The sequence below is a fragment of the Onychostruthus taczanowskii genome, unplaced genomic scaffold (genome assembly GCF_017590055.1).
Source record: "Onychostruthus taczanowskii isolate IOZ18803 unplaced genomic scaffold, ASM1759005v1 scaffold73, whole genome shotgun sequence".
Classification (NCBI taxonomy): domain Eukaryota; kingdom Metazoa; phylum Chordata; class Aves; order Passeriformes; family Passeridae; genus Onychostruthus; species Onychostruthus taczanowskii.
The window spans coordinates 1,000,777-1,028,396 of NW_024505118.1; the positions used below are offsets into that span (position 1 = coordinate 1,000,777).

General features: G+C 39.9%; 1 protein-coding gene across 2 annotated transcripts in view; it reads right to left on the bottom strand.

Moving 5' to 3' along the window:
* Positions 1-15,550: 15,550 nt before the first annotated feature.
* ALCAM (activated leukocyte cell adhesion molecule) overlaps positions 15,551-27,620 on the bottom strand; it is a 115,431-nt gene continuing 103,361 nt past the window's right edge. For both annotated transcript variants that reach the window (XM_041422448.1, XM_041422449.1), the window contains exons 12-16: positions 26,851-26,983; positions 26,107-26,145; positions 25,832-25,949; positions 18,972-19,086; positions 15,551-17,362 (exon numbers count right to left, since the gene is read on the bottom strand). In XM_041422448.1, coding sequence (XP_041278382.1) covers positions 18,999-19,086; positions 25,832-25,949; positions 26,107-26,145; positions 26,851-26,983 — 378 coding nt within the window. In that variant the 3' untranslated portion in view covers positions 15,551-17,362; positions 18,972-18,998. The remainder of the gene's footprint in view (positions 17,363-18,971; positions 19,087-25,831; positions 25,950-26,106; positions 26,146-26,850; positions 26,984-27,620) is intronic.

Sequence of the window (27,620 nt, forward strand, 5' to 3'; positions counted from 1 at the left end):
GATGTTGACATTAAATGCAGTGCTTCTGGCATGACTTTTGTTCTCATATTTGGGAGATAAGAAAAAACATGGAAATTAAAGACATATTGCTGTCATTCTTGCTATTTATCTGATCCTGGACAAAAATGTTGTTTGAGTGATGAGATCCCAGTGAACTAGATGCTGGAAAAGTGGAAAACACAGAATAGAAAACCAAGTCTTCTACCAATAATTGTGTCCCTAATGTGGGGCAGAAACATTATATGTGTGTATATATATATATATGTATATATATGTGTGTGTGTATATATGTATGTATATATATATAAATATGTATAAGAATATATATGGATATATAAATTTCCTATTGAAATATAAAATAGGAATAAGACAAGGGAAACATTGAGAAAATAGCCATATAGGGGAGTACAAGCAAACAACTGTCTTGACAGGTAGCATTTATTTTATACTGGCAACTGTGAAAGGTAGCATAGGAACTTTAATCAAGTAAAATTATGTATAGTGTTGAGATATCCTTGTAGATATTGGTAAAATACAATTAGATTTCATTTGCAAACACCCGGAATATGGCAATGGGTGGAGCCTGTATACCTTTTTAAACCTAATTAGAACATCCATTTTCTCTCCCCATCCCATTTTCAATAAAAGCACATGCACATTTTTGAGTTATGCTCTTACAGCTCTCTTATAGTGTTTGGCTGGTAGTCTCACATCAACTTATTCAGTCTCAGGCTTTATATTTTTCTCTTGGTTCATCTCATAAACTTCCCTCATCCATTCTATTTGCTTATTATGATATGATTCCTCTCTTATTAAGATTTTCCTCAGAAATTTTGCAATCCTATCTTCTCACCCTTGCTTGCTATTGCAACCTAAGTACCACAGCTGCCAAGAGCCTGTGCCCATCTCTTCAAGATCCTGACATATCACACTGTGAACTCTCTCCTCCTTTACAATTTTTGTTGCCCAGGGACATTTGGTGACGGAAACACTCCACTTCTTTCTTGCCCCTTCTGTCTTCCACAGTGAGCAAATGTCTCATTAGCAGCTGTTCATTAGCTGTTCCCCAGCTGTCTGTGCCAGCCTGAAGTACCTGGCCAGCTCTGTAAGTGGCTTTAAGTGCAGTCATCCGTTGTCTGCACAAAGCATAGATGCTGTGTTGAGACCATTAAGCTTTTGACTGTGTCAGTGGTTTGTCTTTTTTCTTGGCTGAAATCATACTTGTCTGTGTGTTTCCATAGTTCTGTTGCCTTTGCAGCATGATCCTGAATGGTAACACCTAATCCATAGGCAGAAGGGGCTTGGAACACAATCCCTGTGAGGAATGACTGAGGGAGCTGGGGTTGTTTAGCCTGGAGAAAAGGGGATTCAGGGGTGAGGTTATCACTCTCTGCAACTTCCTGAAAGGGGGCTGCAGTCAGGTGCGGGTTGGTCTCTCTCTCCAGGCAGCAATGGATAGAACCAGAGGACACAGTCTCAAGCTGTGCCAAGGGAAATACAGGTTGGATATTAGAAGAAAGTTTTTTACAGGAAGAGTGATGAAGTTCTGGAATGGCCTGCCCAGGGAGTTGGTGGAAGCACCATCCCTGGATGTGTTTGAAAAAGGATTGGCTGTGGCGCTCAGTGCCATGGTTTAGTTGAGGTGTCAGGGCATTGGTTGGACTCCATCTTTAAGGTCTCTTCCAACCTAGTGATTCTGTGATTCTGTGATTCTCTGGGGCTGTGAACATGTGGGATCTTTTAAGGTAAACTCTTGTGGGGCGGAAGGCATGCAGTGGGGGCAGTGGTACATCTGCCGAGGGCTTGGGCTCTACAATCAGTTCATCAGGCCTTTGCTGCTCTGCCTTGGCTCCAGGTAATGGCTGCTGTTTGAGACAGTGGTGATGTGACTGCTGCTGTCCAACTTGCCCTGGTTCCCTGTAAAACTATTTTTTTTTCTTTTTTTTTTAATATCAGCATTTTGGGTGAAAATGCTGATATTAGCATGTCCTGTGGGTTGTGGTAATGTGTGCTAGCCAGGAAAGTTGTGGTGCTAGCTGTCTTCCTGAGGTGAGTCAGAAGATGCAAATGAAAAAAATTAATCTACATTTCTCTGCAATCTCTGTTAACAACATATACCTTCACTTTCAAACAGGAGCCCACTGAACTGGGCATGTAATAACCATTTCAAATGAGTAAGAGCTTGCAGATTGCAGCAGTGCAGAGAAATTATGTTAAAGAGAACTGGATTAATTTTACAAATGGGTTTTCTAACATTTTTTCCCCTACAGTTTTTTTTATCCACTTTTTAGCAAATCTTAAGTTCTAATAAAATGGGGTACTTTTGTGTGCTTTGCAATTATCCAGTTTCTGCCTTGTAACAACTAGTTTGTAACTCCACAGGGGAGTATTTAAGCTGCTCAAGGCTGTTTGAAAAGATTATTTAATGATATGCCACCTCTTTCATGGGATAACTGCAGTATTGTAGGGATTTTTAACATTTTTGTTTATTGTTTGGCTGTAGGGGGTTGGTGTCTTGACTCTGCCCTGGAAATGAAGAATTTACTGTAAATGTGCTTTGAAGCTCTGCAGCTGCTGTGGTTTTTCTGGTGCAGAAAGTGCTGTGTGCACCCCGGGGGCTGTCAGTCCTGACAACACACTGTTCATGTTATCTGCACATTCATTTACTGGCATCTTTTTTGAGAGTCTGTGGGTCAAGCAAAAACTTGGATACTTTTCCCCCTCCTTTTGTCTAATTACCTGTGCCAATCATATGCTGAAGGAAGACTGGAAGTTACATCACTACCAATCCATGACCATGAGATCAAAACCAAATGGGAGACCAGTGACCAAATAAGATGGAAAGCAGGTAGAATTGCAGTAGCAGTGAAGACAGAGGATAAAATTGTGGTAAATATATGAAGCCATTGTGATAGATTAATAGCAATTTAGATGTTTGAATGAATTTAATGACAGGAAACAAAGACTTTTGCAGGAAGACTGATTTGGGGTTTTTTGCTTCACTTTCTATCAGGTAAAAAACTAGCTGCAGGGAGCTTTCCAGGATGGAGATCAGACAAAAGATAAACAGGTGGAAGGCAGAGGAAGGAGGAGAGTAGAAAGGATCTTCCTGCTTGTGGTTGGGTTTGGTAGTAAAAGAAGAAACAAATGGAGTCCAGGAACTACTTGACAGGGAATGCACAGCTCTTCTGAAAATGGTTTTGGTGCTGGAGTATGGACTGTCTAGTGCACTTAACCTATCCAGAGGCATGCTTCTTCCGAAATTTTACTGCCTGCCTTAGCTGCTGACTCAACACCAATGAAGTGTCTACAATGCTTGCCTGCAAACGTGTGGGCTCTTCCTTCAGCACTGCCTTCATTCATTTTTTTAGCTTTCTCTCTGTGAAGACTTTCTGATTAAAGTTTAGCATTAGTTCAATATATGGATAGTGATTTCTCCACTTTAGAGCTGTTTGACCGAAATCTTAGTGAAAGCCGTGCCCTACAAAACAAGGGGCCTAGCTGTGTTGTCTGCTGAAGGAGCTTGCTGGTAAGCTGAGTTCATCAGATCTGCACAGCTCTGTGTGTGTACTCAGCCCTGCCCAGGGCTCTTCTGAAACTCCCTCTTCCCTGCACATTCAGTCCATCCCTTTGTGCCTGTGCACAGGAGAACATGAAGGACAGACACATCCTCCTGATGTGATGTCGAGGTGGTAAATCCTGAAGTGATGCTGTTGCTGTGCATGCAGTCTTGTGCAGCAAACACAGAAGAAATGCGCTTTCTGGAGGGTTGCTTGCATGCACGAGGCAGCCACTCCATGCCTCTGCCACGGCTGCAGCAGAGGGAAGGGAAGGGGAGCTGTGGGGACAGGGGAGCACAGTCACAGGAAGGGGAGCTGCTGCGGAGCAGTGCTGCAGGGTGAATGTTAGCTGTGGGCTTGTGCCTCATACTCACACCACCCATGTTCTAGTGCTGCTCAGTGGGACCCTGCAGGGGTGGAAACAACGCCATACAAGGTTTTAGTCTGAGACACTGCAAGCTTGGCTTCCAGCGTTGCCAACCTCTCCTGTCTCCTCTTTTCTTGAGCCCGAGTTGCAGCATTACAGGCTGGTTTATAAACGGGTGTCACATTACAGGAGAAAGTTTGATTCATCATAAACGGCAGCCCTGTGTTTCAGCAGGTATTTTCTGAGTGTAGTGGGCCTAAATCAAGGCAGTGTGGATTAAACTGTCCCTCTGATTTCCTAGCTCACTTTCAGAGGATGTTTGTCAATCTAAAGCCCTTTCACAGCCTGGAAAATACTGTCTTTTAATAAAACTCCTTTAAAATCCTTATCCATTATCTTGGCATCTTGTAGAAGGTACAATTATGTCCCAAAGTTTGGTTGACCAAGCCTTGTTCAATGGATGACAGCTTCCAATCCTCTTCAGTAAATAATGGTTCCATTTCTGTAAGGTTTTTTTTCTTGTCCTCTATTTGATATCTCAGGCCAGGGAACAGTGTATATTCCTATCAATCTGAGTGTAAATGAAGCAGACAGCTAGCTTTGATTTGCGTCTGTTCCTTCTCCTCAGACAAACTGGCTTGCATTAATCATGTTAATAAAAATGGCATTAAAATTATCAAGTTTTAAAAAGGCACATGATCCACCAAGTTACAAGTCATCCTCTATGCATATTAATTACAGCTTGTCTAAATTTTAGCAAAAGCTCAAAGGAATCACAGTTTTCTCTGCATGTTGGCTTTAATTTGGAAAGCTCCCTGTCATGCATGATGTGCCCCGTCCTAGTACAGTTCTCTAATCACAATATGCTTTAATTTTGGTGGATGACCCCCGAATGCATTAAATCCACTGATTTGCAGTAATTAGAATTTTTTAAAATACTTTGTTTCCTGAGCTATCCATGTGACATCCATCTATTGTCACATGGATTTCTCACATCATTACTCATTCTCCTTACCAAAAAAAAAAAAAAAACCCAAAAACAAAAACAAAACCCAACAACTAATTTGTATTGAGAGCTTACCTTTGCTGCTACCTGGTGGAGGGAGCATGTTTTCATTTATCTCTTTTTGAGTGATTGTGCTCTGAAGAGGTGCACATTTTTCAGAAGTGTTGGAAGACCTTCCCCTCCCATCCCAGTCTCTAAGTAGTAGTGTTGTCCCAACAAGAGAGTCAGAATGTCACTTCATCCATTGTGAGTGCTTGCCAATGGAAACTCAAGCATAAGGTAGAATTCACCAGGCTTTTTTTCCCCCTCTGTTTCATGCTTCCCTCTCCATTTTCTTTTTATTGTAACGTTTCACCTTACAATGTTTGTGATATAATATATAATGCTTGCATACACAAACCTAGTGTATATTTTCAGTGCAGAATATTTATTTATTTAGTGGTTGTACAAAACTAGACAAAGTGTTGGGATGTTAATCTCCTCTCATCTCCCCCAGACTCCAAGCAAGGTTTTTCTCTCCTCCTGGGTCATGATTCCTTGTGTGACCTTTGCAGAGCAGCATATCCTTTCTCAGTCGTGTTTCACAGCGTTGCTGATGGTTTGCTGCTGTTTGCTCAGCTGCTTGTGCTGTCCTGTGCTGTTTTCTCTTCCACCAGCCTCTACTTTATTTCTAGTCAGAATTTGCATGTTTAGTCTGCTCTTTGTTTTCTGAGATCTCTCTCCTCTCATTTCCTGCTTTGGCGGTTTCAGGTCATTCCTTTGTTTTCTGAAGTGCATTTCCCCCTCCTTCGCTCTTTGTCACCTGCGTTCCTTGGCTCGCTGATGCGTCTGATGCGGCGTTCCCTCCCATTTCCCATCAGAGGCTCTCTGAGCAAGGTTTCCGCCTTGTCCCTGCCCCCGGCCATCTCCTGGGAGCCGGAGCAGTGCCGAAGGGTAGGGTGCTGCCGTGCACAGCCACGGGCTGCCTGCCCGCCAGTGCCCCTCAGTGCAGGGAGAGGCAGGGGAGCAGGGGAGCACATCTGGCGCTGGGGAACAGCTGCAGAGGCAGGGGAGCAGCAGCAGGCTTGTCTCATGCAGAGGGTGGTTGGAGGAGCAGCTGTGATCCAGCACATGCCTCCTTCTGACAGGCACGTGTGAGGGAAGCCTGCAGCTCCATCAGTCAAGGGAATGATGTGGGAGATGCTCAGTGTATCTCAGAATGCCATCTATGGAGGTCCCCTTGCCTTTCCACAAGCATGGTGTTTGCTGGGTTTTTCCTTCATTCATGGCTGGTTTTACCCTTTATTTCAGAGGTGACAAAACCCCAGCCCAGCAAAACAAGATAGCAGGTCTGCACCACTACTTGCCAGTGTCTGGATTTAGGCAGTGAGCCCAGGAGGGTCCTGGCTTGACTAACTAGGGGAGAAAAATGTTTCCTTTCTGGGCCAGCTAATAATCAGGTCATATTAACAAGTAAAATTTGATTAGGATTCTGATTAGGAAAGAGTAAGCCAGGAGTTTGAAGCGTGTTGTATCAACAGAACAGATTAGCTAGAGTCTGACATTCTGCCTTCAATAAGGAACTGTTAATAGAATTACGGTCAGTGTCTGACTTCCTCATGAGATTCTGACCAGGATACAGGGCTTTGAGTGGTTGCTAAGTATCACAGGATGTGCACTGGGATTTTGTAAACAGTCAGGCAGAAGGATACAAAATCATGTAGTTACAATAAACAATAAGGGAGTAGGGATATCTCTGACTTTAATGAATAAGGTGAAACTTGTATGTTGGGAAAATACCAGTAGGTTGCTGTCATTTGCCTGAGGTGCCCAGTTGGAAAGGCAGATGTCCTGCTGAGGGGCCCTAAACTCTCTGTTGTACAAGGCTTTATTTGCAGAATAGCCCAGCTCAAAAAGTTCTGAACAATTCTGACAACTGACCCTTTTTACTGGAAAGCATTGAGATCATATCACCCACAACTTGTGAGTGGGCTCATTGCATGCAAGGAGAAACTGCCAACATGATGTGACCAGGAATGGTAATGTCATTTGTATTTTTACTGAGAACAGATTTTAGAAGGAGAAAATAAATAATTCTTGTAAATTTTTTATTGTGCCTGGCTACTTTCAGCCAGCTCTGAGAAATGGCCAGCCGATCTTCACGTACTAAACCATTGCTGTTTTGTCATACAAACTGGTGTCACAGAAAATCAGGGTACAGACTGTTAAAACCATATTGTAAATGCCTAACATTTAGAAATATAAATAATGCTTAGCCTACTTTTCTCATCAGGATAGGATACAGTGACAGTGTGATTAATCATAGGCTGTTCAACATCAGTAGGGGGAAATGAAACCTATTAATGCTGCCGTGTTCTCCAGGCACCGAGGCTGTACCGGGAGGAAATGATCTCTGACGTGAGGGAAGGCAGACTCCTAATTCCACACACAAAATTCCACCTGCTGTCAAGAATGATTAGGGATCAGAATGGTATCTGAGGGTATCAGTGGTGATTGCTTGATCTTTGTGGCTAATGAAGTTAACTGTCCACAATCAGACGCCCATTAAAGTTCTGTGTGGTGTTTCACATTGTGCCTAAAATGCTCCCCTGCCCCAGATATGTAGGAGTAGGACAACTGCTCCCTTGGAGAATGCTTGCTCTCTCTGCCTCAGACACCAGCAGTGTGAGGGGTTGCACATTGCTTTCAGCCCAGAGCAGCAAGCTTTGCTTCTGCTTGTTACTTCAGACACTGGGAACACTTTTTGGATGCTGCCATCATCACCACCAGCATTAACGATGCTCTTCAACTTTATTTGGGGAGCAAGGGGATGGGACCAAAGCAATGTTTCTTCTACATCTTTGAACTCCAGCACAGTGAATTTCAATAAAGACATCTTCTGTTCTATGTTATAGCCAGACTACCTTTGTCTGCTTCACAAATGATTCATTTCAGCATAACCTCTATGGATTTTGTCCTCCCTCAGATCACTTTGAGTTAACCTATGGCGGGGAGCAGATGTTCTGCTGGAATGCCAAGTCTTGGATTCTAATGTGTCTGCAGGAAAGCTGTAGATTGTCTGAAGGACACAATAAGGGCAGTGCACTGTGATCCATCAGCTAAGAGAGAACAGGATGGTGACGATGTGAACAGAAACACAGTGACAAGTTGCTGTCACATGCACACTGCTCATGCAGATGACAGGGAAGTGCTTGTACTTAACTGGATCCAGGTAGTGGTATCAAGGCTCCCATATGGAGTGATTTGTCTTAGAGGGCAGGTAAGCTAAAAATAACCAGGCAGCTGCAGGGGAGTTTGTCTTGCCAGGTCCCCTTCAGTTAGGGAACTGTATTAGTAAAGCTGAGATTGCTTCATTACTGTCATTGAACCACTGAATTTGGGTACAAATGTAGCAGCACTGGGGCCAGTGGAAAAGCAGTAATCAGAAACACGTTAATTTGGGAGGGGAATGGCTAGAGGAAAGGAGGTACAAGGGAAACAAAAACGGTTCAGAAGTGGAGAAATGGAAAGCAAGCTAAAAATCAAGTAAAGAACAAAGGGCAGATTTTCCAGCAGTAAGAGTAAGAAATTTTACAATGTTAGTGTAGCTGTCCTACTGGCCTAAGGCCACCAGGATGCCAGAGAGAACCCGTGGGATAACTCACTCACCTGCCAGCCAGGCCTACTTTGGAAAGGACTGGTGTAGGGGGGGCAGAGCCAAAAGGAATAACTTGCACCTTGGTGTTAAATGCTGTGGGGAGGGAAGGTGATGTCTATTTCAGTAATAGTTCTGTGTAATTAATAGGATTTAGCATTGATAAATGGTAGCTTTGTAGCTGTGTGTAATTGCAAGCGAAATAATGTAAATTGAATGCAGTTGTCTGTTTATTAGTTAATTAAACTGTTTTATTGTTCATTAGTAATATGTTGGTTAATCAGTAAGAATTACAGTCCCTATCAGTTCTATCTCCAGTCTGTAATATAAAGGAAGAAAGTCAGAGGCAAATGACCAGCACGTGGTTCTTCTGAAAGTGGACCTTGGATGGCTGCGTCTCTGTGGAACCCAAAGTGGTAAGAAAGTGTTGTAAACATGTTAAACACCAGTCTGGTTACTCTCCCACTGTCTTCCACAGTAACCTACAATCCTCAAGGTGATGTATTTAATGTAAAAGGCCTTTCATTCCCATTTTTAGCTCATTAGTTCCTACACGGTCAAAATTGTCCCGATCTCTCAAATGCCCATGTAAGTATTTTTGGTTCAGCTACTTTCAGCTTATAGTTCCTGTTTTTGAACAGGAGTGTTGGCAAATTTTTGTTTGGACCTCTTTTCAAATCTCTCTGGGTATTTAGTAGCTGCCATTGCAGACAGGATGGTTTGGTTCTTTTTTTTTTTTTTATCTCTGAGTAGCCTTTTATTTCTTCTTCCTGTGAAACATTATTTAGTTTTCTTTAGGTAAAATTCTCATTCCTGATTTAATTTCATTTGACTGTTTAGGTCAGTTTTAATGGCTTACGAATAATTTCATTATTTGTTCTATCTTGCTTCCTTGGTTCCTGAATGCTCCTCTCTCACTACTTCTGTCCCGATGTGTAGTTTTCTGAATTAGCCAGAATGTAGAGTTTTCCCTATGTAGATAAGCATCAGTAATACACAATTGGGATGCTATTTGTGATATCTTCACACCAAAATTCTTTTCAGGATGGTGGAAGCAGAAGCTGCTTTCCCCCTTAGAAATCCTATCACCTTTGCTGCTTACCACAGCCACGATCACTGTCTCTTTGGCCATGTGTCTGCCCTGTGCCCAGCCAGCAACAAATGGCCATGCTTCATATTTCAAGTGGATTTATTAGGAATGCTGAGTAATGCATTTTATGCTGGATTACTTATTACACTTGTGTTTTGCATCAAGATCTAGTTGGATGAAAGAACTGAGTGTATTGAAACACCATTTGAGAGGGTTTTTGGTTGATAATAGCTTGAAATGCAGTTGAAGGTTTTTCCTCATGTAAATTTATGCAAATGTTTTTGCACTGAAGGTGCAACTATTATAATAAAGGCAGTAGTATGTATATTGAGGAAGCTGAGCTATTTGGGTTACACCTATCTCTTAGAGTTGATGACACTCATCCTGTCCAGTCCAATTATTTCCACAGAAGTTTTTGGGTTTTTTTCTTTCTTCTCAGTTCCTTTCTGAGCTGAATTGTACTGATTGAAGAAATGCAGATGTTTAAAAGGTTCTTTTGATACCTGCTGCAATGTTGAAGCTGGATTAGTGCTTCAGCCAGTCCTGCTCCAGCAGCTACTGCTGGTTATGGCATTAGACCTTCCTTAAAACTCAGTGAGCAAATTCAACCTGCTTAATGGCAACTCCCTGCACCCCTTCCGCAATTGTGGAAGCTCCTTTCACCATTGCCATCCTGCTGCAACTGGAATTCGATGGGTTGGTTAATTGTTGAATTTACCTCAGCCCCAATAGGCTGTTCTCTCTCTGGAGATACATGAAGAGCTTTGGTGGCTTCCTCTGTTTGTTAGAGCTAAAGATGACCACTAAGGGTAGCAGCTTTGTAAAGGATTGCTCTGACTGCTGTGAGCCCCAGATCCCTTCTTGTTGATAGCTGTTAGCACCTTTTAGCTCATGTTAGTGCAGAGAAACATGCACATTCTGAGGAGAGAGCAGGTGGTTGAATAAGTGCTCTAGGGACAGTAGTAGAGAAAGCATTAGGATGGAGCAGTGCTCCGGTCTAAGGGCTGCATCCTTGGAGGATGCTGCTGACCACAGCAACATTCCTACCTCAGATTCTTTTTTGCCTTTTTTATTTTTTAAGATTTGCACTTGGAAAAGTATTTAGCTTTCATTTAAGGTAACTTATTGAGTTATGCTCCTATTTGCTGGCAGAGTTTCACTCTTCCCTTTTCTCCCACACCCTTTTTTTAAGGACCAAACAATTGACTTTTCAGTCAGAGTGAGAGGAGTTGGTCCACCAATACAACTTTCTCAAAAGCTTGACTACTGATGACTTTTGTTGCCAAACTTGTATTTCTTATCCCTGCTTTGAGTATGTGTAAAAATTTCAGTGAAAAACTCTGCTTTTCAACTGTTGTTCCTGATGTGGTCTGGATTAGGAAAATCTTGGATGCAGTGCTGTGCAGAAGAAAAACAGCAAATGTGGAGTGCACTGCATAGTGGATTATTTCAAGTACAGTGAGTGGGGGAAGAAAGACATTGCACTTAGAATAGATATTACACTTGACAGAAAGGTCTGAGTGTTCCACACACTGCTAATCTTGCTAGCTTTAATTTTATCAGAAAGTCTGTCTGAGCTGATTTCCATATCCTGTTTCTTTCTGTTTGGTAAGTGCACTCACTTTAGCCAGTTGTGTTTGTTGTGTGTGTTTACTTCCCTAAATTCATGGAAATGAGTGTTATCTTTCTTTATTTGGAGTAATAAAACCAGATAAAGCTTTTATATCAGCATGAACAAAATCAAATTTGTGAAGATATTTTGTCTATTATGAGGGTTTTATTTGAGCCTTTAATTAATTTAATTTCCTGAATTTAGATTCAATTATAAGTTCTTCCTTTTAAATGTATTCTGTTGTCCAGGCTAGAATAGCTCTTCTTGTGACAGATGCAGATATTAATGAAAACTCTTGATCTGGTGTGTAGACATTACTGAACATTTACAATACAACCTGAATTTGTAGTTACTTTCTAGCCCTGGAGAAATCAAACTGACATCAGAGGTGTGCCCATTCAGTCACTTAACTTCTCTGGTGAGAATCTCAAGGGGCAGGAGGGAGAATGGATTAGGATGACATGAGTTAAATCTGAGGTAAGCATTGTTCTGGGTTTGTAGTTGGTCTCTTTTAACAAAAGCTTTATTATATAGCTTATTATATAATTATTGCTCTGTTACTATATTCTATATCACTATAAATATTCTATTATTATGTTGTAGAATATATCTGAGTGAAATTGAACATAGGTTTGTATTGAAAGAAGGACTCCTTTTTACTAGAAAAACTAAATGGGTAGAAGTCACTATAGTTAAATATGATTTAATTTGTTACTTTTTAGAGCCATAGGATGTTTTTCCTTCCCTCCACCCTCTCAAGTCAAGGGCTGGATCTCATGCAATAAATCCTTGCATCACAACTACTTGGACTGAATATAGGAAAAAATATCACATTCTTAAACCTAAGGTGCTGGCATTCCAGTACCCAATGATATTTATTTAACATTATTTTTAATTCTATGAGTGACAGGAAAAGGGTTAGATGAGAAAAAAAGGCACATTGGTGTGCATGGATCTGTGTTATGGTATTACAGTTGAGCCTTTGGAGTGTGGGTTAGATTTTTGTGCAATTTTCCCAAAATAGGGAAACTCCAGGGGACTCCAGAACTGTGGATGCAACCACATAGAAGCCCAAGCAGAAGAAGCTTGGTATGTTTCTACCTCTTTTCCTGTTTCACAGTCTATTCCATGTCTATAGTTGTGTTAAATTGCTGGTATTTACTGGGTGTCCTGCAAATGAAGAACTGATGGTGAGGGCAGCAGAGAATCAGTCTGTACTGGAGATGTGGTAATGAGCACCAGCACAGGGAACAGAGAGAGGCCTTGGCTGTAACACCAGCTGGAGCACAAGAAGAGGCAAAACATCTGGGGGAAACAGGTGAGTGATGACAGAGGTACATTACTGTTTTCTCACTAAGAAACAAAATTTCCTAATAATTTGTCAGGCTCTACCTTTTCAAGCTGAAATTCATTACTACATCAAAGTGAATGCCTCACTACTAAAAGAATAAATGTCTCTATTTAGAATGTAAAGGAGAAAAATGTATGAATTACAAGACATTTTAAGCCTTGTGAGTGGCTGGGAGGATGGAGTTAGTCTTATTTTAGAAATTGGCTTTGACATAATTTGATAATAAGTAATAGGCTTAGTTTCTGATTCTCCAATAACTTGAAATGCAGCAAATCTTTGCTGAATGTGTGAGCTGCATTACACATGAATGCAAGGCAAGGGGTGTATGTGGGGGGGTTGGCTGCTTGGTTTGTTTGCAGCCTGGCTGCTTCCCTTCCTACAATGCCCTCCCTCCCTGGCAGACCACTGGGAAAGAGGGTTGAAGTGTGCCTCCACTGAGTTATGCCAGCTTGAGGATGATATCCTTTTCCAGAAGATCTTGGGAGCCTTTCCGGGGTTAGAAGCACATAACTGGAAGTTGTGTACCTCCTGTGCTCCTTTGGCTCCTTCTGCCTGGAGGAGAAACCTGCCTGAAAATGTTGTATTGGGTGATTCTTGGAAACAGACACCTGAACACAGATGCATTCTTGCCAAAAGGAAACCCAGAAAACATTTGCACAGATGTGGTTGACACAGGAGGTCATGATCTCATTTCACATGTCACTGGTTAATCTTAGCTGAGATAATTACAGACATATGGCTGTCTAAATATGAAGTCAACAGGAAGGTATCCAGCTACATGTGGTACTACAAGTAAATCAGATTTCACTGCAACAGCCAGCAGCTGAGGCTATTAGGTGAATAGTGGATATTCCCTGACAAAATTTATCACTAAAAAAAGGCAACAAATTTAGATTTATTCATTCTTTGTATGTCTTTGTGGACTGGTACCAGTATAGATAAAACTCACGTTAGTATCTTGTAACATTCAAATAATAACCAATATGTAGCCATGATATTTTATGAAAAATACTTTGCTAAGATTTTTCTCCTATTCTAGCTGAGACTCCTCAGAAAAGAAATGTAAACAATAAACTATCTGATGCCTGTGGAATTTGGTCTGGACATTGTTTACCAACAGGTGCACCTGTGATTGGGGCATGTTGGTTGTTTCTAATTAATGGCCAGTCACAGCTGGCTCGGACTCTCGGAGAGTCAGGAGCCTTTGTTATCATTCCTTTCTTGTTCTTTCTAGCCTTCTGATGAATCCTTTCTCTCTACTCTTTTAGTATAGTTTAACATATCATTTTAATATCATATACATCATAATGTAATAAATCAGCCTTCTCAAACATGGAGTCAAGATTCTCATCTCTTCACACAAAGCATCGACCATACCAACATAGAATTTAGAGTTATTTATTTGCGTACTTTTTCCAAAACATGACAGGATGAAAACCCTGTACCCAGAAAAAGGTGTAACATATTGCCTAAACTGTCTGGGTTGATGCTGGCAAATCCTGGAAATTACCCAGACAATGAGGTGTGGATGGTTTGCTCCCTGGCCAGCAGCTGGGTCAGTGCTGTCCCTTGCTTGGGCTCTGAGCAGCTGCCGGCCGCAGCAGCACAGCAGTGGCAGGTGCAGCGAAGCCCTCCAGCAGAGGCTGGTCTGTAGTACTCACAACCAGTACAAAATCTCCCTGATGCTTTTCCTTTCATAGCGCTGACCCCAATTACTTTTTTTTCCCCTTTCTTTCCAGAAGGCTTCACCTTGTGGCCACACCGTTATCACGTTTTTGTAGCTCATATCCACTGCAGCACAGCTATAGCTTTGATATTGTTGCTTCAGAAGACTCCCAGAGCTGCTTGGGAAGCCCCTGGGTATTTTTGCAGGATACTGCCTTTGCAGCATGCAGTGAAATCCTCTGGCTTGTTCCAAGCTCAGTGGCAGTTTCCTGCACAGCCATGAACAAACACCACTAATTACATTATTTCCTGACTGTAAAGCAAGAGGATGGGCTCTACTGTCTCCTGTAATGCTTTTAAACTATTTGAGAGCAGGGATTTGTTTTTCTTCCTCCGTGTAGTAAACTGAGCTTGAACTCCTGTGGTGTCCTTGCTCAGATTTAAACAGGCCCCACCCAAATTCACTGCTAGGGTAATTATTTGTCCAGGTCCCAAGCAGAGACCTGCACAATGAGCTTTGGCAAGGCTTTGTGCACCAGCTTGTCCTGAGAAAGTGCTTGTGGTGCCCAGGTGCTGTGGGCCAAGAGAAGCCCTACAAACCCACACCCATCACCCCATGGCCTTTCCTGGGAGCCAGACTCCACAGGGGTGTATTTGCAGGACCACAGGCAGCAGCAGCAGCTTGAGCTCTGAGTATGAGCCTTCCCTCGGCCTCACACGTGTTCTTGTAAACTGAGATCTCACACAAGCCAGTGAAGACATACTTCAGTTTTATTGTTGTTTAGGCATGGATAGAAACATTAATTCTTTTGCACTCTTGGTTCTTGAAACTTGCCTACAGTGAACTCAGAGCAGGGAAAAACCCAGCTCCTCGGATTGACAATTTAAAGTGCATAGGAGATCAAGCAGAATCCCAAAAGGCGAGGAGTTGTTTATATTCATTTTCTGTAGCTGTGAAAGTTGAAGGACTTTTTTTCTTCTCATTTGCCCTATATTCCCCTGACAGTGGTATGAAAATTTTCAGCCCTTCCCTATGCTTTCCCTTTGGAGTTTTCCCTATCTTTGGAAGATTCCTCTCTGTATTTAAGAATTATTTGTAGTGATATAAACAAAGAGAGGCAGTAGATGCACACTCCTTCACAGGACTCTGGTACAACATTTCCTGTTCAGAGTCATGCCCACTGAATTTGTTTTTTCTTTTAAAAAATGTGTATCGCTTGGCAGTGTTCTTGCACCAAAAGAAAAAGATATATTTATATATAAAGTAACTTTTTTGTGTGTTCACGTTTTATTTTCGAAAAACAGGTGTTTAAAAATTTTAGAATTTTTTTAACAAAATTCTAAAAAGAAAAAAATCACAATATTTACAGAGATAACAGAATGGCTTAGCCATGCAAAACAAATTACTTTGGTTTTTCCCCCATTTTACTTTGGTTTAAATATTGACCAAGATTATAATTTTTTTGCCAAATAAAACAGTAACAAATTAAAGTTTAGAGGCATATAACAGGATTTCCCTCTAATATTTTATACAGCATAGAGTTTATAGGACATCTTATGTATTTAATCCATGCCAATGCACTACAGGAAGCTTTTATTAAGACATCAGTCACTACTGCCCAGACATTTAACATTTTACAAATTTACAAGTAACAGTGTTTTCTGCCCCCTAAATAATGCAAAAGTGGCAAAATACATTTCCTAACGTCCATCTTTTTTCTTTTATTTATTTATTTATTTTTGCCTACCAGTCTATAAAAACTTACTTTTTCCCTGGATATTTGTAAATGGAAACCTGATGTTCTGCTTAGTTCTACTGTTCCTCTCCATCAAAGCTGCCTGTTCCCTTCTTCCAGAAACTAACTTTCCAGATGAGATGAAACTTATCTCCCTCAAGTACAACTTTCTATTGGCCACTTACCCTAAAACCTTTTCTTATCAAGTACCATTCTAAAAAATTCCCTCAAGCAAAAAACATGTTTATAAAGTTACAAACTTGAATGTAACTAAAGATACATAGACATTTCATTGTTACAATTATATGTACTGTTTGATAAATTAGGTACCAGTTAAAAACACTAAAATTATCTCAAGGTGCATTCAATAGCTGTAGCATAGTTAACAAAAACACACAAAAAATATATATATATTTATATATTCTATTTTTGTGGGAAAAAAAATGCAGCTTTGATATGACCACTTTTTAAAAAAGTTTCCAATTTGGACTGGTATCTCTCTGAAAAGAAGAAAAGGTACAGTACTTTAAGGCAGCGAATAACATAAAGGAATCAAAATTAATCCAGAATTCCAGTTCCTTATCCTAATGCTAACATGAAAGATGACTGATAACCATAAATAAAATGCATGTCTTTCTCCAGAAGAAAAGGATTTTTTTAGCCACCAGCTGTATGTACACTAGGAATTATTCATAGTGTTCCTTACTTAATACCCAGACTTCTTCAGGGAAACTCTTTAGTCCCCTTCTAGCTTGTTTAGCTTTGCATGGTTTTTAAAATGTGCACTTTCATTAGCAATTTAGTTTATTCTTGTCACAGCTGTCACCCTTCTGCTTTACCATGATTTCAAAGAATGAAAAAGGAGTTTGACATTTTCCTTTAAGACAATCTTACACTCTAGGTACTTGCTACAAAGCAGAGGCTTCACTGATTACAACCAGAATCAGACATGTACCTGCTCAAAGGGTGTCATAAAAACAATTGAAATAAAACCATTACACCATACATCAGATTAACAGCAACTCCCAGAACAAAGCCTTACAGTGTATAAAAATAGCTACGTAAAAAATTTACATAAAGGCAAACAAAAAGAAATCTTCAGTGCAGACATTTACAAAAAATATTTCAAACAGAACACAACATGGTGACCTATTATCCTGGCTGTTGCCAAAATTTTCGGGGGTTTGTGGTTTTTTTTTAGCTTGAGATAATTGTGTCTAAAATCCTTTGAAAATCTGGTAGTATGATCTGCTCAGTACTTGAACCATGAATAGCTGTCACTTCTTTGTATATGTTTAAATACAATCCACGTTCATGCTTCAATTGGTCTATATGTATTCTCTGAAAATATGAAAGATAAAACCAGTTAAATATTTTAAAATACGTAAACCATCATAACTACTCAGTATCTATGCTGTAAATAAACAGCTACATGAAAAGTACTTTCTTCTGCAGCTCAATGATGTAAACACTTTCTTTCATGACAAGAATCGCTGTTGCAGTATTGTTCCCAGTAAATCCAGTAAGTTTATCTGGTAAGTAATGGAATTATGTTCATTTCAGTTATGCAGATCTACTGATCTGAAGGAATACAGAGTAGAAGATTGCACCAAAGGCACCCGTAAAGGGTGTTTACGCTGCAACTTTTTCAAAATCCAAACGGACTTGTTTTCCATCTTTAAATCCTTCCTAAGACATAATTTCAGTATTCCCAATTCCCTTTTCCAAACTAGTAAAACAGTGATATTGCTGGTAAAGTGCCTACAGTAATGCTGCATCTCTTTATACACTATGTAATTGCTCTATATAATCCATTACATTCTAAATGTTTAATGCAAAACTTGTGGTTTGTATTAGAAAATTTCAGACAATACTGACATATTGAAATTATTGACAGTTGCATTCATTTAAAGAAGAAACCTTGTTATATAAATATGAAATATCATAATTCCACATAATTCCATATGCTTTAAACCCCTGCTACCTCAAGAAGGTAGGCAGTGCTATTTACTTAAAATCACTGAAAATCAGGGCTGTCTACAGCTTTTCTGTGGAGGAGCTTACAATGCAAGCACCCCTGAATTTGTAATACTCTCACTTTTAAGACTATTTGATTGCTAACTCAACAAATCTCTATGGTTAGCTGGTTTCCAGACTCTTATATTAACACAGTGTTAGTTTTAAATGACCTAAACTGGCCAGAAAAAGGGTCTAACCTTACCCTCCTTTGGTTACTAGGAGGAGAGGTGCAGCAGTGGTGTGCGTGTGTGTGAGCATAGGGTGGCGCTCTTGGTGCTCTGCAGTGTTCCTGCAATTCCCCATGGAACTCCGGCATCTCCCAGGCCCTTTGTAAACAGTTTACTTCATACAGATCCCGGCGGGGGAAACTTTCAAACCTGTTACTAATGTAGTACACAGTGTCTCTTTCCGGGATAAAACTGATCATAGTACAGGTGTGTGAAATCTAGACTAAGAGAATTGTTTTGTTCTAAGGGAGGGAAGTGTCATGACTTTATATTAATGGTGGAAAAAGTGACCGAGGACTTGGAAACTGTTACTTTCAGTAAGGGGAGAGGTTTCTATAAATATTTCAAGCCATAACTTGAAACCTTCTGAACTCCATCTAAACATACTCTTCATATAAACACATACATACACATGCACAGTGGTACAATATACAAATTTGTATTTTCATTTCCTCAAGCACATGCATTAAAATAAAGCCAAGTATCACGTTCTATCTAAATGTCAGACTTCATTTTATATTTGTATATGCATCTCTGAATTCTTAACTGGCCAAAAGCTTGAGTCTGTGTGTCCTAAAACTACACCACAAAGTGACCCCACTGCCTCACCTCTGGAAGGTGAGCACCAGACCAAGCTGGAGCTTTGATCACCAGAGAGAAATGGTGGACAAAGACATTTTAATGCTGTAATATGAAACACTTACCTGGAATGATGACTGACACATTTTCTCTTAAGTTTCAGATTTATGATTGTTTTCCTCTAGTTTTTTGTTTTCTTCTATATTTCCAAGATCTTTGTCTACATGTTTTGATGCTGTCCTGCAATGTAAAGGAAGGTCATTTTGCATCTACACCATTTTGTTCCATTTTCATATTAATGACACTGCCTGCTCCCCTCACAGTAAACAGAAACTTTTGACAGCTCTGTTCTGAGCAGAGCAACAGGTTTGCATATGTCTGTAAATAGGCCAGTGACACCAGATCTCCCACTGCTGTGAGCAGCACAGGAAGTATTGCAGCAGGGCTCTGTGTGTTGATCTACCTTTTGAGGAATTCAGAATTATTCTGAGGTAGCAGACATTTAGTAATGCTAAACCTGCTGTGGAGATCCATGTTTCTTGACAAAGTAACTGTGCAGCTTGTTTCAATAAACACAAGTCTGCTTTAAGGCATACTTAAATGTTACAAGTGTAGCTAAAATATCTTGATCAACACAGCAATTTTTGGGTATTTGCAGTAAATGACTTCAGAGCCTGTGCCAAACGGAAGCTCTTTAAATGTGAAGAAATTAATGAAAATTCTGGCACCACTGAAAAAAAAATAAATCTCACTCTGGCTTGTAGGTCTGTGTTAGCTATGACTGACGAGCATTGGGTAAAGATGAGATTGTGTAAATGTTTGGGGTGGGGGGGGGAGGAGGAAAGAGGTATGCCTCATTTAAAATAGCAGGTCTTCCTTAATGCCAGTAGTGGTGATGAATTAATGAGTTAAGTGCTTAGTTTAGCTTAGCACAATAAAACCACTATGCCGTTCATTTAATCTGTGAGAAGCCTCACTGTCTGCCAAGGTGAAAGATTCCTGCAGTGCTGTGATAACATTTTGAAGGCCCCAATTTTTAAAATGTAAATGGGCAAATATGTTTGAGTGGGACAAAGCAAATCCCTTGTGTCAAAGCAGATTATCGTAGCTGCATTTTCTCGACAGATAATTTGTTTCCCCTACAGAAAAGTACGGTCTGCCGTGACAGACTGGTGCATATGCTCACCCTTGCTTCAGGGTACAGACCGGAGTGACGCTGACTCGCAAAGTACAAGGAGGACACAGGCTGGGGAGTGTGACATGTCACCACGCTGACACCATGCAGGAACGCGCGGACAGGCTGGGATTATTGCTGGAGGGGCGCTCCTGGGCACATCCTCCATCTGAGCAAAGGCGGGAGAGCCCTGTACGCAACAAGGGCCCTGGGCTAGGGACCCTGGAGCAGTGCTGCTGAGGCAGGGAAGCTTACTTCTTGTCTCTTGAAGAGCTCCTGGGGCAGTGCCAATGCACCTAACCCCTCCTCACCTCTGGAGTGCTACTGAAATGCTGCTCTCCAGCTTGAGATGGAGTGCCGGGGAGGATGGGATTCTGGATCTCAAATCCCACAAGCTGCACTGAAAGAGACTACTCTGAAATCTTTTCGGTTTTAGAGGAGGTCATTTCCTGAGGGGCCACAGGTTCTAATATTTTAAAGCTGCATTATCTTTTGCTATTGGTCTGTTATAGTTGTGTGACTGACAGGAAGGTATCATGCTGAAAACCCATTTACTGCAAAGATCTGAGCTCCTCTTCATTACAGCCAAATTTAATTTTAAAAGTCCTGAGACAGTATTACAAAGTAACTTGTTCTACAGCGGTAAATTTCTATGGTGCAGTAACAATCTATTTTTTCTGGTATTCAAAACCTGAAACACATGACGTGAATAAAAAGGAAAGGACATGAAATGTAATGAAGAAGAAAATTCAATGCTTTGGTAGGGACTGACCTTCTGTGAGCTTAATAACCTTTCACAAATCTCTTTAATCCTAACAAAAAAAGAAACAACAAAAAAAATTCCTTGAAAATTAAAAAAGTTTATAATTAAAAACATGTTTGGTTTAGGTTGAGCAAATAATTTGGCTTGTCATGTGGCTAATGAGTCTTTTCCATAAATAAGTCTCACAAAATTGGAGACAATAGTGGAAGAGATGAAAAGCTGAAAGAATCTGGACTCAGGCAATTACCTGAGCTGAAGTGAGTTGGATGTGAGAAAGCAGTACCATGCACATCTGTACTCATATAACTGCTAATGTCTGTTCTTGGAGACTGGATAGACTACTGGCATGGCTCACTGGGATCCTTTTTTTGGCCTCTTGTCACCAGTTTTACAATGCCCAAATCACATGAATCTCATAGGACCTGACACTTAACAGCAGAGAGAACTGTCTTGTCTTTGATAAGGTTAAAAGTATTCAATGACTAACATCAGGAGATTCTGCAGTGTGATCAGGTTTTGATTTTTAAAGTAATATATTTTAGTTCTATATTCAGTCAAACTAAATGGCACCTTTATTTTCCTAAATCCGCACTGGGCAAAAATGGGAGACTTAAAGGGCAACACTAACTTTGAAAGAGGCAGGTGCTCCAGAACTCTTTTGGAGGATGTTACAAACCACTTGTTTGAAATCAGAGCAGCAGCAGTTTTTCATGCCTGACAATCAGATGGATTTCGATTCTCAATGCCTGAGACTGAAATGCAGCCTTTTATTTATGATGGTTCAGTGATCCTGCTGACCTGTTTTTTTTTGTTCCCCAAATGCCATTATCGAGGCAGAATCACCACCTCAGCACAAGCAATGCTGCAGCCTTTTTTAGTGCTATCTAAATAGTATCATTAAGAGATGCAGGAGTTATTTTGCTGGGAGGTGTGGTCCCCAGGCAGTGCTCTGCCAAGAGCAGAGGAGCAGCCACCCCTGGCACGGCACCAGTCGCCAGGGCTCGACAGATGTGCTTGGGTTTGTAACAGAAATGTCTCAAAACATGGGTCCCATCAACTCCTGAGGTGACTTCAGGCACAGGACAAGCGGTCCTATTCCAGCTTAACATTCAACAACAGTTGTTCCTTACTTTTTCTGTGGATTAGCTCCTGCCAGCTTGCTCCATCTGCAACTCAAGATTGACTTCCTCATAATATTTAAGTAGCTGGGCAATGAAGTCTGAACATATAGAAATATTCCCAAGGATTTACCCAAAAGGGAAAACAGCCCATACTTTTGATAGTGTTGTTCTGAAGAGTGAGAAGTTGGTTGTATAAATATGAGTTTACTCACTCCTCTTCCAACCCCCCCCCCCCCCGCTTTAATTTGTAAATCATGGATCATTCTGAGCTCTTGCTAAAATTATGACTCGTATTTAATATTTATCTATGCTTGCTCTTCAGGAAAATAATTATCCTCAGGGAATCCTAATCAAAATCTCTCTGTAAGTAGTACCAAAGTGAGTTTTTTAGCATTTTCTGGAGTGTGTCTGCTGTGAGGCCACTATTTTCATGGATCTTGTTCCGATACTGTTCACAGCATTGTTTATAATATGAAGACCATTTTCCATGATAATTGCCTGCTGCAGTGTAAATACAGACTACATATAGGTGACCCAAAAATTGCTGTAACGTTTTAATTTCTGATTTATTTTAATCTCACAAGTTTGGCCCTGCCCTCAACACTATTTAAGGAAGAAGGTATACAGTGCTGTTTGTCCTTGTTACCCAACATTGCGATAATGACAGGTAAGATGATGCACATCTGTGTAGTTCTGGGTGCTGAAGCAAGAGCCATGGATTTCCTTAAAGCTACACTCAACTGCACTGTTGCAGATGATATTCCAGGAGCAAATGGTTTTATACATCCCAATCTGGACTAGCTGCAACCTCCTTATTTACTCCAATCTTGCCTTCCACTTCTTCAAATTATTTTAAAATGTCCATCAGTAGGACAAACCAGAGAGATATTAGAAAAATATTCCAGTCTCAAGAAATGGGTGACCGTTTTTAATTTGTGTCACTTTTATATTAGATTTGTGTTATAGGCTGACACTTTCAGAGATGTTTGGTAACTATGTCTTTTCTCTGAAAGAGAACTGAGTGAAAACCAATACAAATGCTGAGTCTTGTTGAAAACATAGTGAGTTTCTTACATCTTTGGCCCATCAAATCTGACTCATATGATTGTTTGCTATAAAGCATCAGAAAAGCAGAACTGTTATGCTTCAAGTGTTCACTTTCAGAGATGCCAGTAACCTTTGTCATTATCATGACCTTAGAAACATGTCAAGAGTTTGATGTGCTCTGAGTGTGAACTTCTAGACTGCTGCTGTGATTCAGCTGGCCAGCTGAAGTGATGTCTACTGGATGTTGAACCACTTTAACCTTGATCAAGCCTCTTGTGACTTGAGATTTGGGAACCTCCCAACTACAGGGATAAAAATGGGGCTAAGATCCAACAACATGCCAAATTCCATGACTAGAGAGCAGGGGACAGGGTGCTGAGTGCACTATTTCCTTTCTGAGTCTTTAATTTCTGCTGTACCCTCAGCTGTTCCTGGCAAGGTGAAAATTTCATATATGAAGCATTTACCAAACACGGGTGTCCTGCAATCTCTCAAATGACATGTGACACAAAAATTTTACAAAGATTCCAAAGTGCTGAGTTATATTCTGTTCAGTACAGATTAGTTTACAACTAATTTCTGTAAAAAGGAGAAATCTGCAGCGAACAACTGTTTGGCCTTCTGCTCAGATGAAGGAGAAACAAGGCATGCTGGGGTAGGTAGCCTCTACTCTTTATTCAAGAGGAGGCTGGATGCAGGATGTAGAATAGAGATGACTCTCTGATTTATGGGATAATATTCACACTGAAAAGAATATATGGCAATAATCAGCTTTTCCATCAAGTGGAGCTGAGGCAGTGAGTAACTGTACAAGTGATTTATTGTGAATGTATTCCAAGGCTACAAGTGTAATTCCTACTTAGTGTGGATGACAAGACAATAGAAGATTATACAAACCACAACACCAATAACAAAAAAAGTAATGTTTTTCTTGCCTCGGCAGACTTGGAAAGTTCTGTGCTGCTGCCTTCTCAGACTTTCCTTTGGCGTCACTTTGGGGATAGAGATTAGGTGAGTTACTGGTCAAGGGTGGGTTCAAAAAATAACTACTACCTGCTGGCCTGGATGCAGACAGGGGGGTTGTCCAGAGGTGTAAGTTGCTTTTTGCAAGGTCTACTTTGATTGCTAGGTTATGATTCATAATGAAAACTTTGTCAGAACAGGAACTGACATTCTGCTTGCTCCTGCAAATATGGTGTGCAGAAAGCAGGGAGGATAGCAACAGATCAATTTAAAAATATACAGAGAACAGGAGAGTGTCAGTGATGATACATCAATTAAGGGGTTTGGAAGCCAGCAACCATGTGTCAAATACAGAGACTATTGTTTAAGTATGAAGGCATTTTTGTTTCCAGTGAACCTGTCTAATCAATTCCAGCCCTAATTTTTAGTCTAAGCTTTAGGAAGAGAAGCTGAGCATGAGGAAAAGAAGTGGTGTCCATTTAGATTATGCCATATCCTATCTTTGAAGCAGAAAAAATTGTTATAATTTATAAATTCATCTCATGCTATATTCTACGACTCCTGTCAGCTCTCTCCACAGAACTCAATGGTGCAAGAAGAGATATTTTACCTTCTCTGCCCTTGTTATACTCAAACCACCTCATTCAAAGAAATCCAAAGCACTGTACCACAGTTTCATGACTCCACATTCACACATTTGAAAAGCAATGACAAAGTTATCTTAGACATTATTGCAACAGTAGCAAAGTGTGGGAAGAAGAGCACTATGTTGTTACTTTTAATATTTTACCAAAAAAGCATAAGCCTTGGGAAAGAACCAAAAAAACCCTCTACAGTATCTGATTGTGGTTCTGTGTATGGGTAATTTATAACAATTCTATATTTGGAAAACTTCAACACCCTGATCAGTTATGGTTGAGCCAAAGTCTTTATGTATTATCCAAAAAAAGGAGCATTTCTGAGCAGATGGAGAATTCCGTGTTGTACTTTCACATCAGTGAAAACACATTTGTTCATAGTAAAATCCCACTGGTATATTTTAGATTTCATTTGATTCAATTTTAATGGAAGATCACACTAAAACCAATTGAACTTTAAGACTGCTTTTACACCTGTGCTGATTGGAGCAGGTTATGCACAGCCACTTAAGCTCCCCTGCTCAGAAGCAGCTGTGAGAGCTGTCAGAAAGCAAGGCTGCTTCCCACTGCCCTCAGTTCTCCCTGGAGATAAAGGCATGGGGGTAGCACCAAATGGGGCACACAGCAACAGCCAGCTTCAAACGGATGGAGCAACATGGCCACTTTTTGGCACCTTCCCATCTATTTTCTGAAGTGACCATCTGTGACAAGGAAGAAAGTTGAAAATGGAAAATGCTCTTCCTATGCCTCTGATGTCTAAAACCTGGGCTGGGATGAGAGCTCCTAGATTTTTCAGCAACAACCTCAAAGTACGCATGACCAAAACAATTAAGGACATCTTTTCTCCCTTAGATGGTTGAGTCTTATTCTGTATGTTATTCCATTTTTAAAGGAAACATGGTAGCCAATTTCTAAATGAAGGCAATTTCTAGCACCAGTACAGCCACACAGGCTTCCACACATCACATTCCACAATTAAGTGCTACCTTTAAATGCAAGAGTCAGCACAGACTTGGCTGTCAGGAAACAGGACCTCATGACTACTATGATCTATGAAAATCTTAGAACCTCACTTCCAGGAGATGAGTCCCATTAAGCATTAGGACAAGCCAATCAGAGGTACCAAGTTTCCTTTTGCTATCAAGTGCACCTACTGTACCAGCTTTTCCCCACTCCAGAAAACTGGAATGCTGTAGAGGAAGAAAAACAAGTAAACATACATCCCTTCATATCACTATTCTTTTTCCAGCTTAGTATAAAGTTTTCAAAAAATTCTTACTTTGATTTCTTCACATAGAGCCAGTAGACAACACCTGCAATCAGAGCAACCAGCAGAAGACCGACCACAATTCCCACTATTAGCTTTGCCTGGTCATTAACCTTTTCACTATTGTCATCTGAAGCAAAGAAGAAAAGTTAATGAGATGACCTATGATAACGTAAAGCATTGCAACATTTCTAAGGAATTTTAACCAGAAACAGAAAAAGGGATTTGAAAGTAAAAAAAAAAAAAAAAAAAAAAGAAGAATAAAAAAGAGAAGAAACCATACATACCACCTCTATCCTCTGTCTCATCGTATTCTGGAATACTTACTGAAATGAAAAATGTAAAAATTGAATTAAAGACAACACAGACCTAAAAGTCACCTTTAATTACCTATTTACAGCAATGACAAAAACTGGAACAGTGTTTCCCAAACAAGATATTTAATCCCATCTTTAAAGAGAAACCTTTCCTTTGTAACTGTACTATATACATTAGAAGAGTCTTACTCTAAACCTGTAATATTCAAGTCAGAGATATTTCTGACTGAGAATTTCTGTCCTACCTTTCCATAGGTTCTCACTACCTTTCATCATGATATATGATTAAAGCCCAGTATGGCTGATTTCTGTTGTGAGTCAAGTCATACCAATATTAATAAACTGTAATTTAGGGACTAAGAGATATTGTTAATTTTGTAATAAATAAATAAATAATAAATAAATTTGTCTTGTAAACGAAGTATTACTTTGCAGTATTTTGCATTATTATGTTGTACTATTATTTTGTAATATTGTTTACTTTTGTAGCTAGCCAAGAAAGTCATGAAGACTAAGTGACATTGTAGAAAGCTATCAATAAATTTTATGTACTGCTGATCCAGAGTGGATTTACAATTGCTTGACTTAAGACAAAAAGGTTAAATATCTTAGTATTAACATTACTATGCAGACCTACTCTTCATTTAAGTGTGATGTATGAGTACTTTATGAGAAACTGTAACTTTAAGGAAATTATCTTTAGAGGACACTCACTAGCAGAGACGTTCATGGAGGTCACAGTCCTTTCTAGCTCATTTTCTGCAATGCAAGTTAAAGTTACATTTTCCTCAGGAGCAATTACAATTTTACTGGAAAATTTCCCATTAACATATTTTGTCTCCTCTGTCTGAAAAGGTGAAAAATGAAGATTAGTATAATTTAAAAACACAAAGAACAATACACACATCACTTGTATTACACAGTGAAAATGTCCAGACGGAAATAACTTTCAACTAGTATTTCAGTTTTCCAAACAATAGCAAAAGAAATACTACATTGTCTTGTTAAATGATAATGTGAATATTTGAAAGAAAATGTTGGCCAAAACATCCAGTTATAGATAGTACAATATGCACTGTAAGACCAATGATAAAAAAGTTTTTTTCTGAAAAATTAACAACATTCCATATTTGCTTTTAATTCAAGTATTTTAAAAAATATTCCAAGTGAAAAAATTCTTGAAATTTCAAACTTCTAAGGTACAATTTTTTCCATCTTGCTGTTTCTCATGTCACTATAAGGGGAAGAATTGCCCCAAGTTTTCCAGTTTCCAGCTTTCCAAGCTATTTCCACACTTAGCATTATTTTGCCAAGCTACGTGTGTCTAGTAGCACCTATAGTATCTGTACTGTAATATTGATGTGTTGTTCCTTAAATTTGCTGCACATCATTCTGGGATTAATACAACACCTAGAGAAAATTATTTGCAATCATTTATATAGCTTCAAGAGGATTCCTGTCCTATACTTAGAAGTAAATGGACC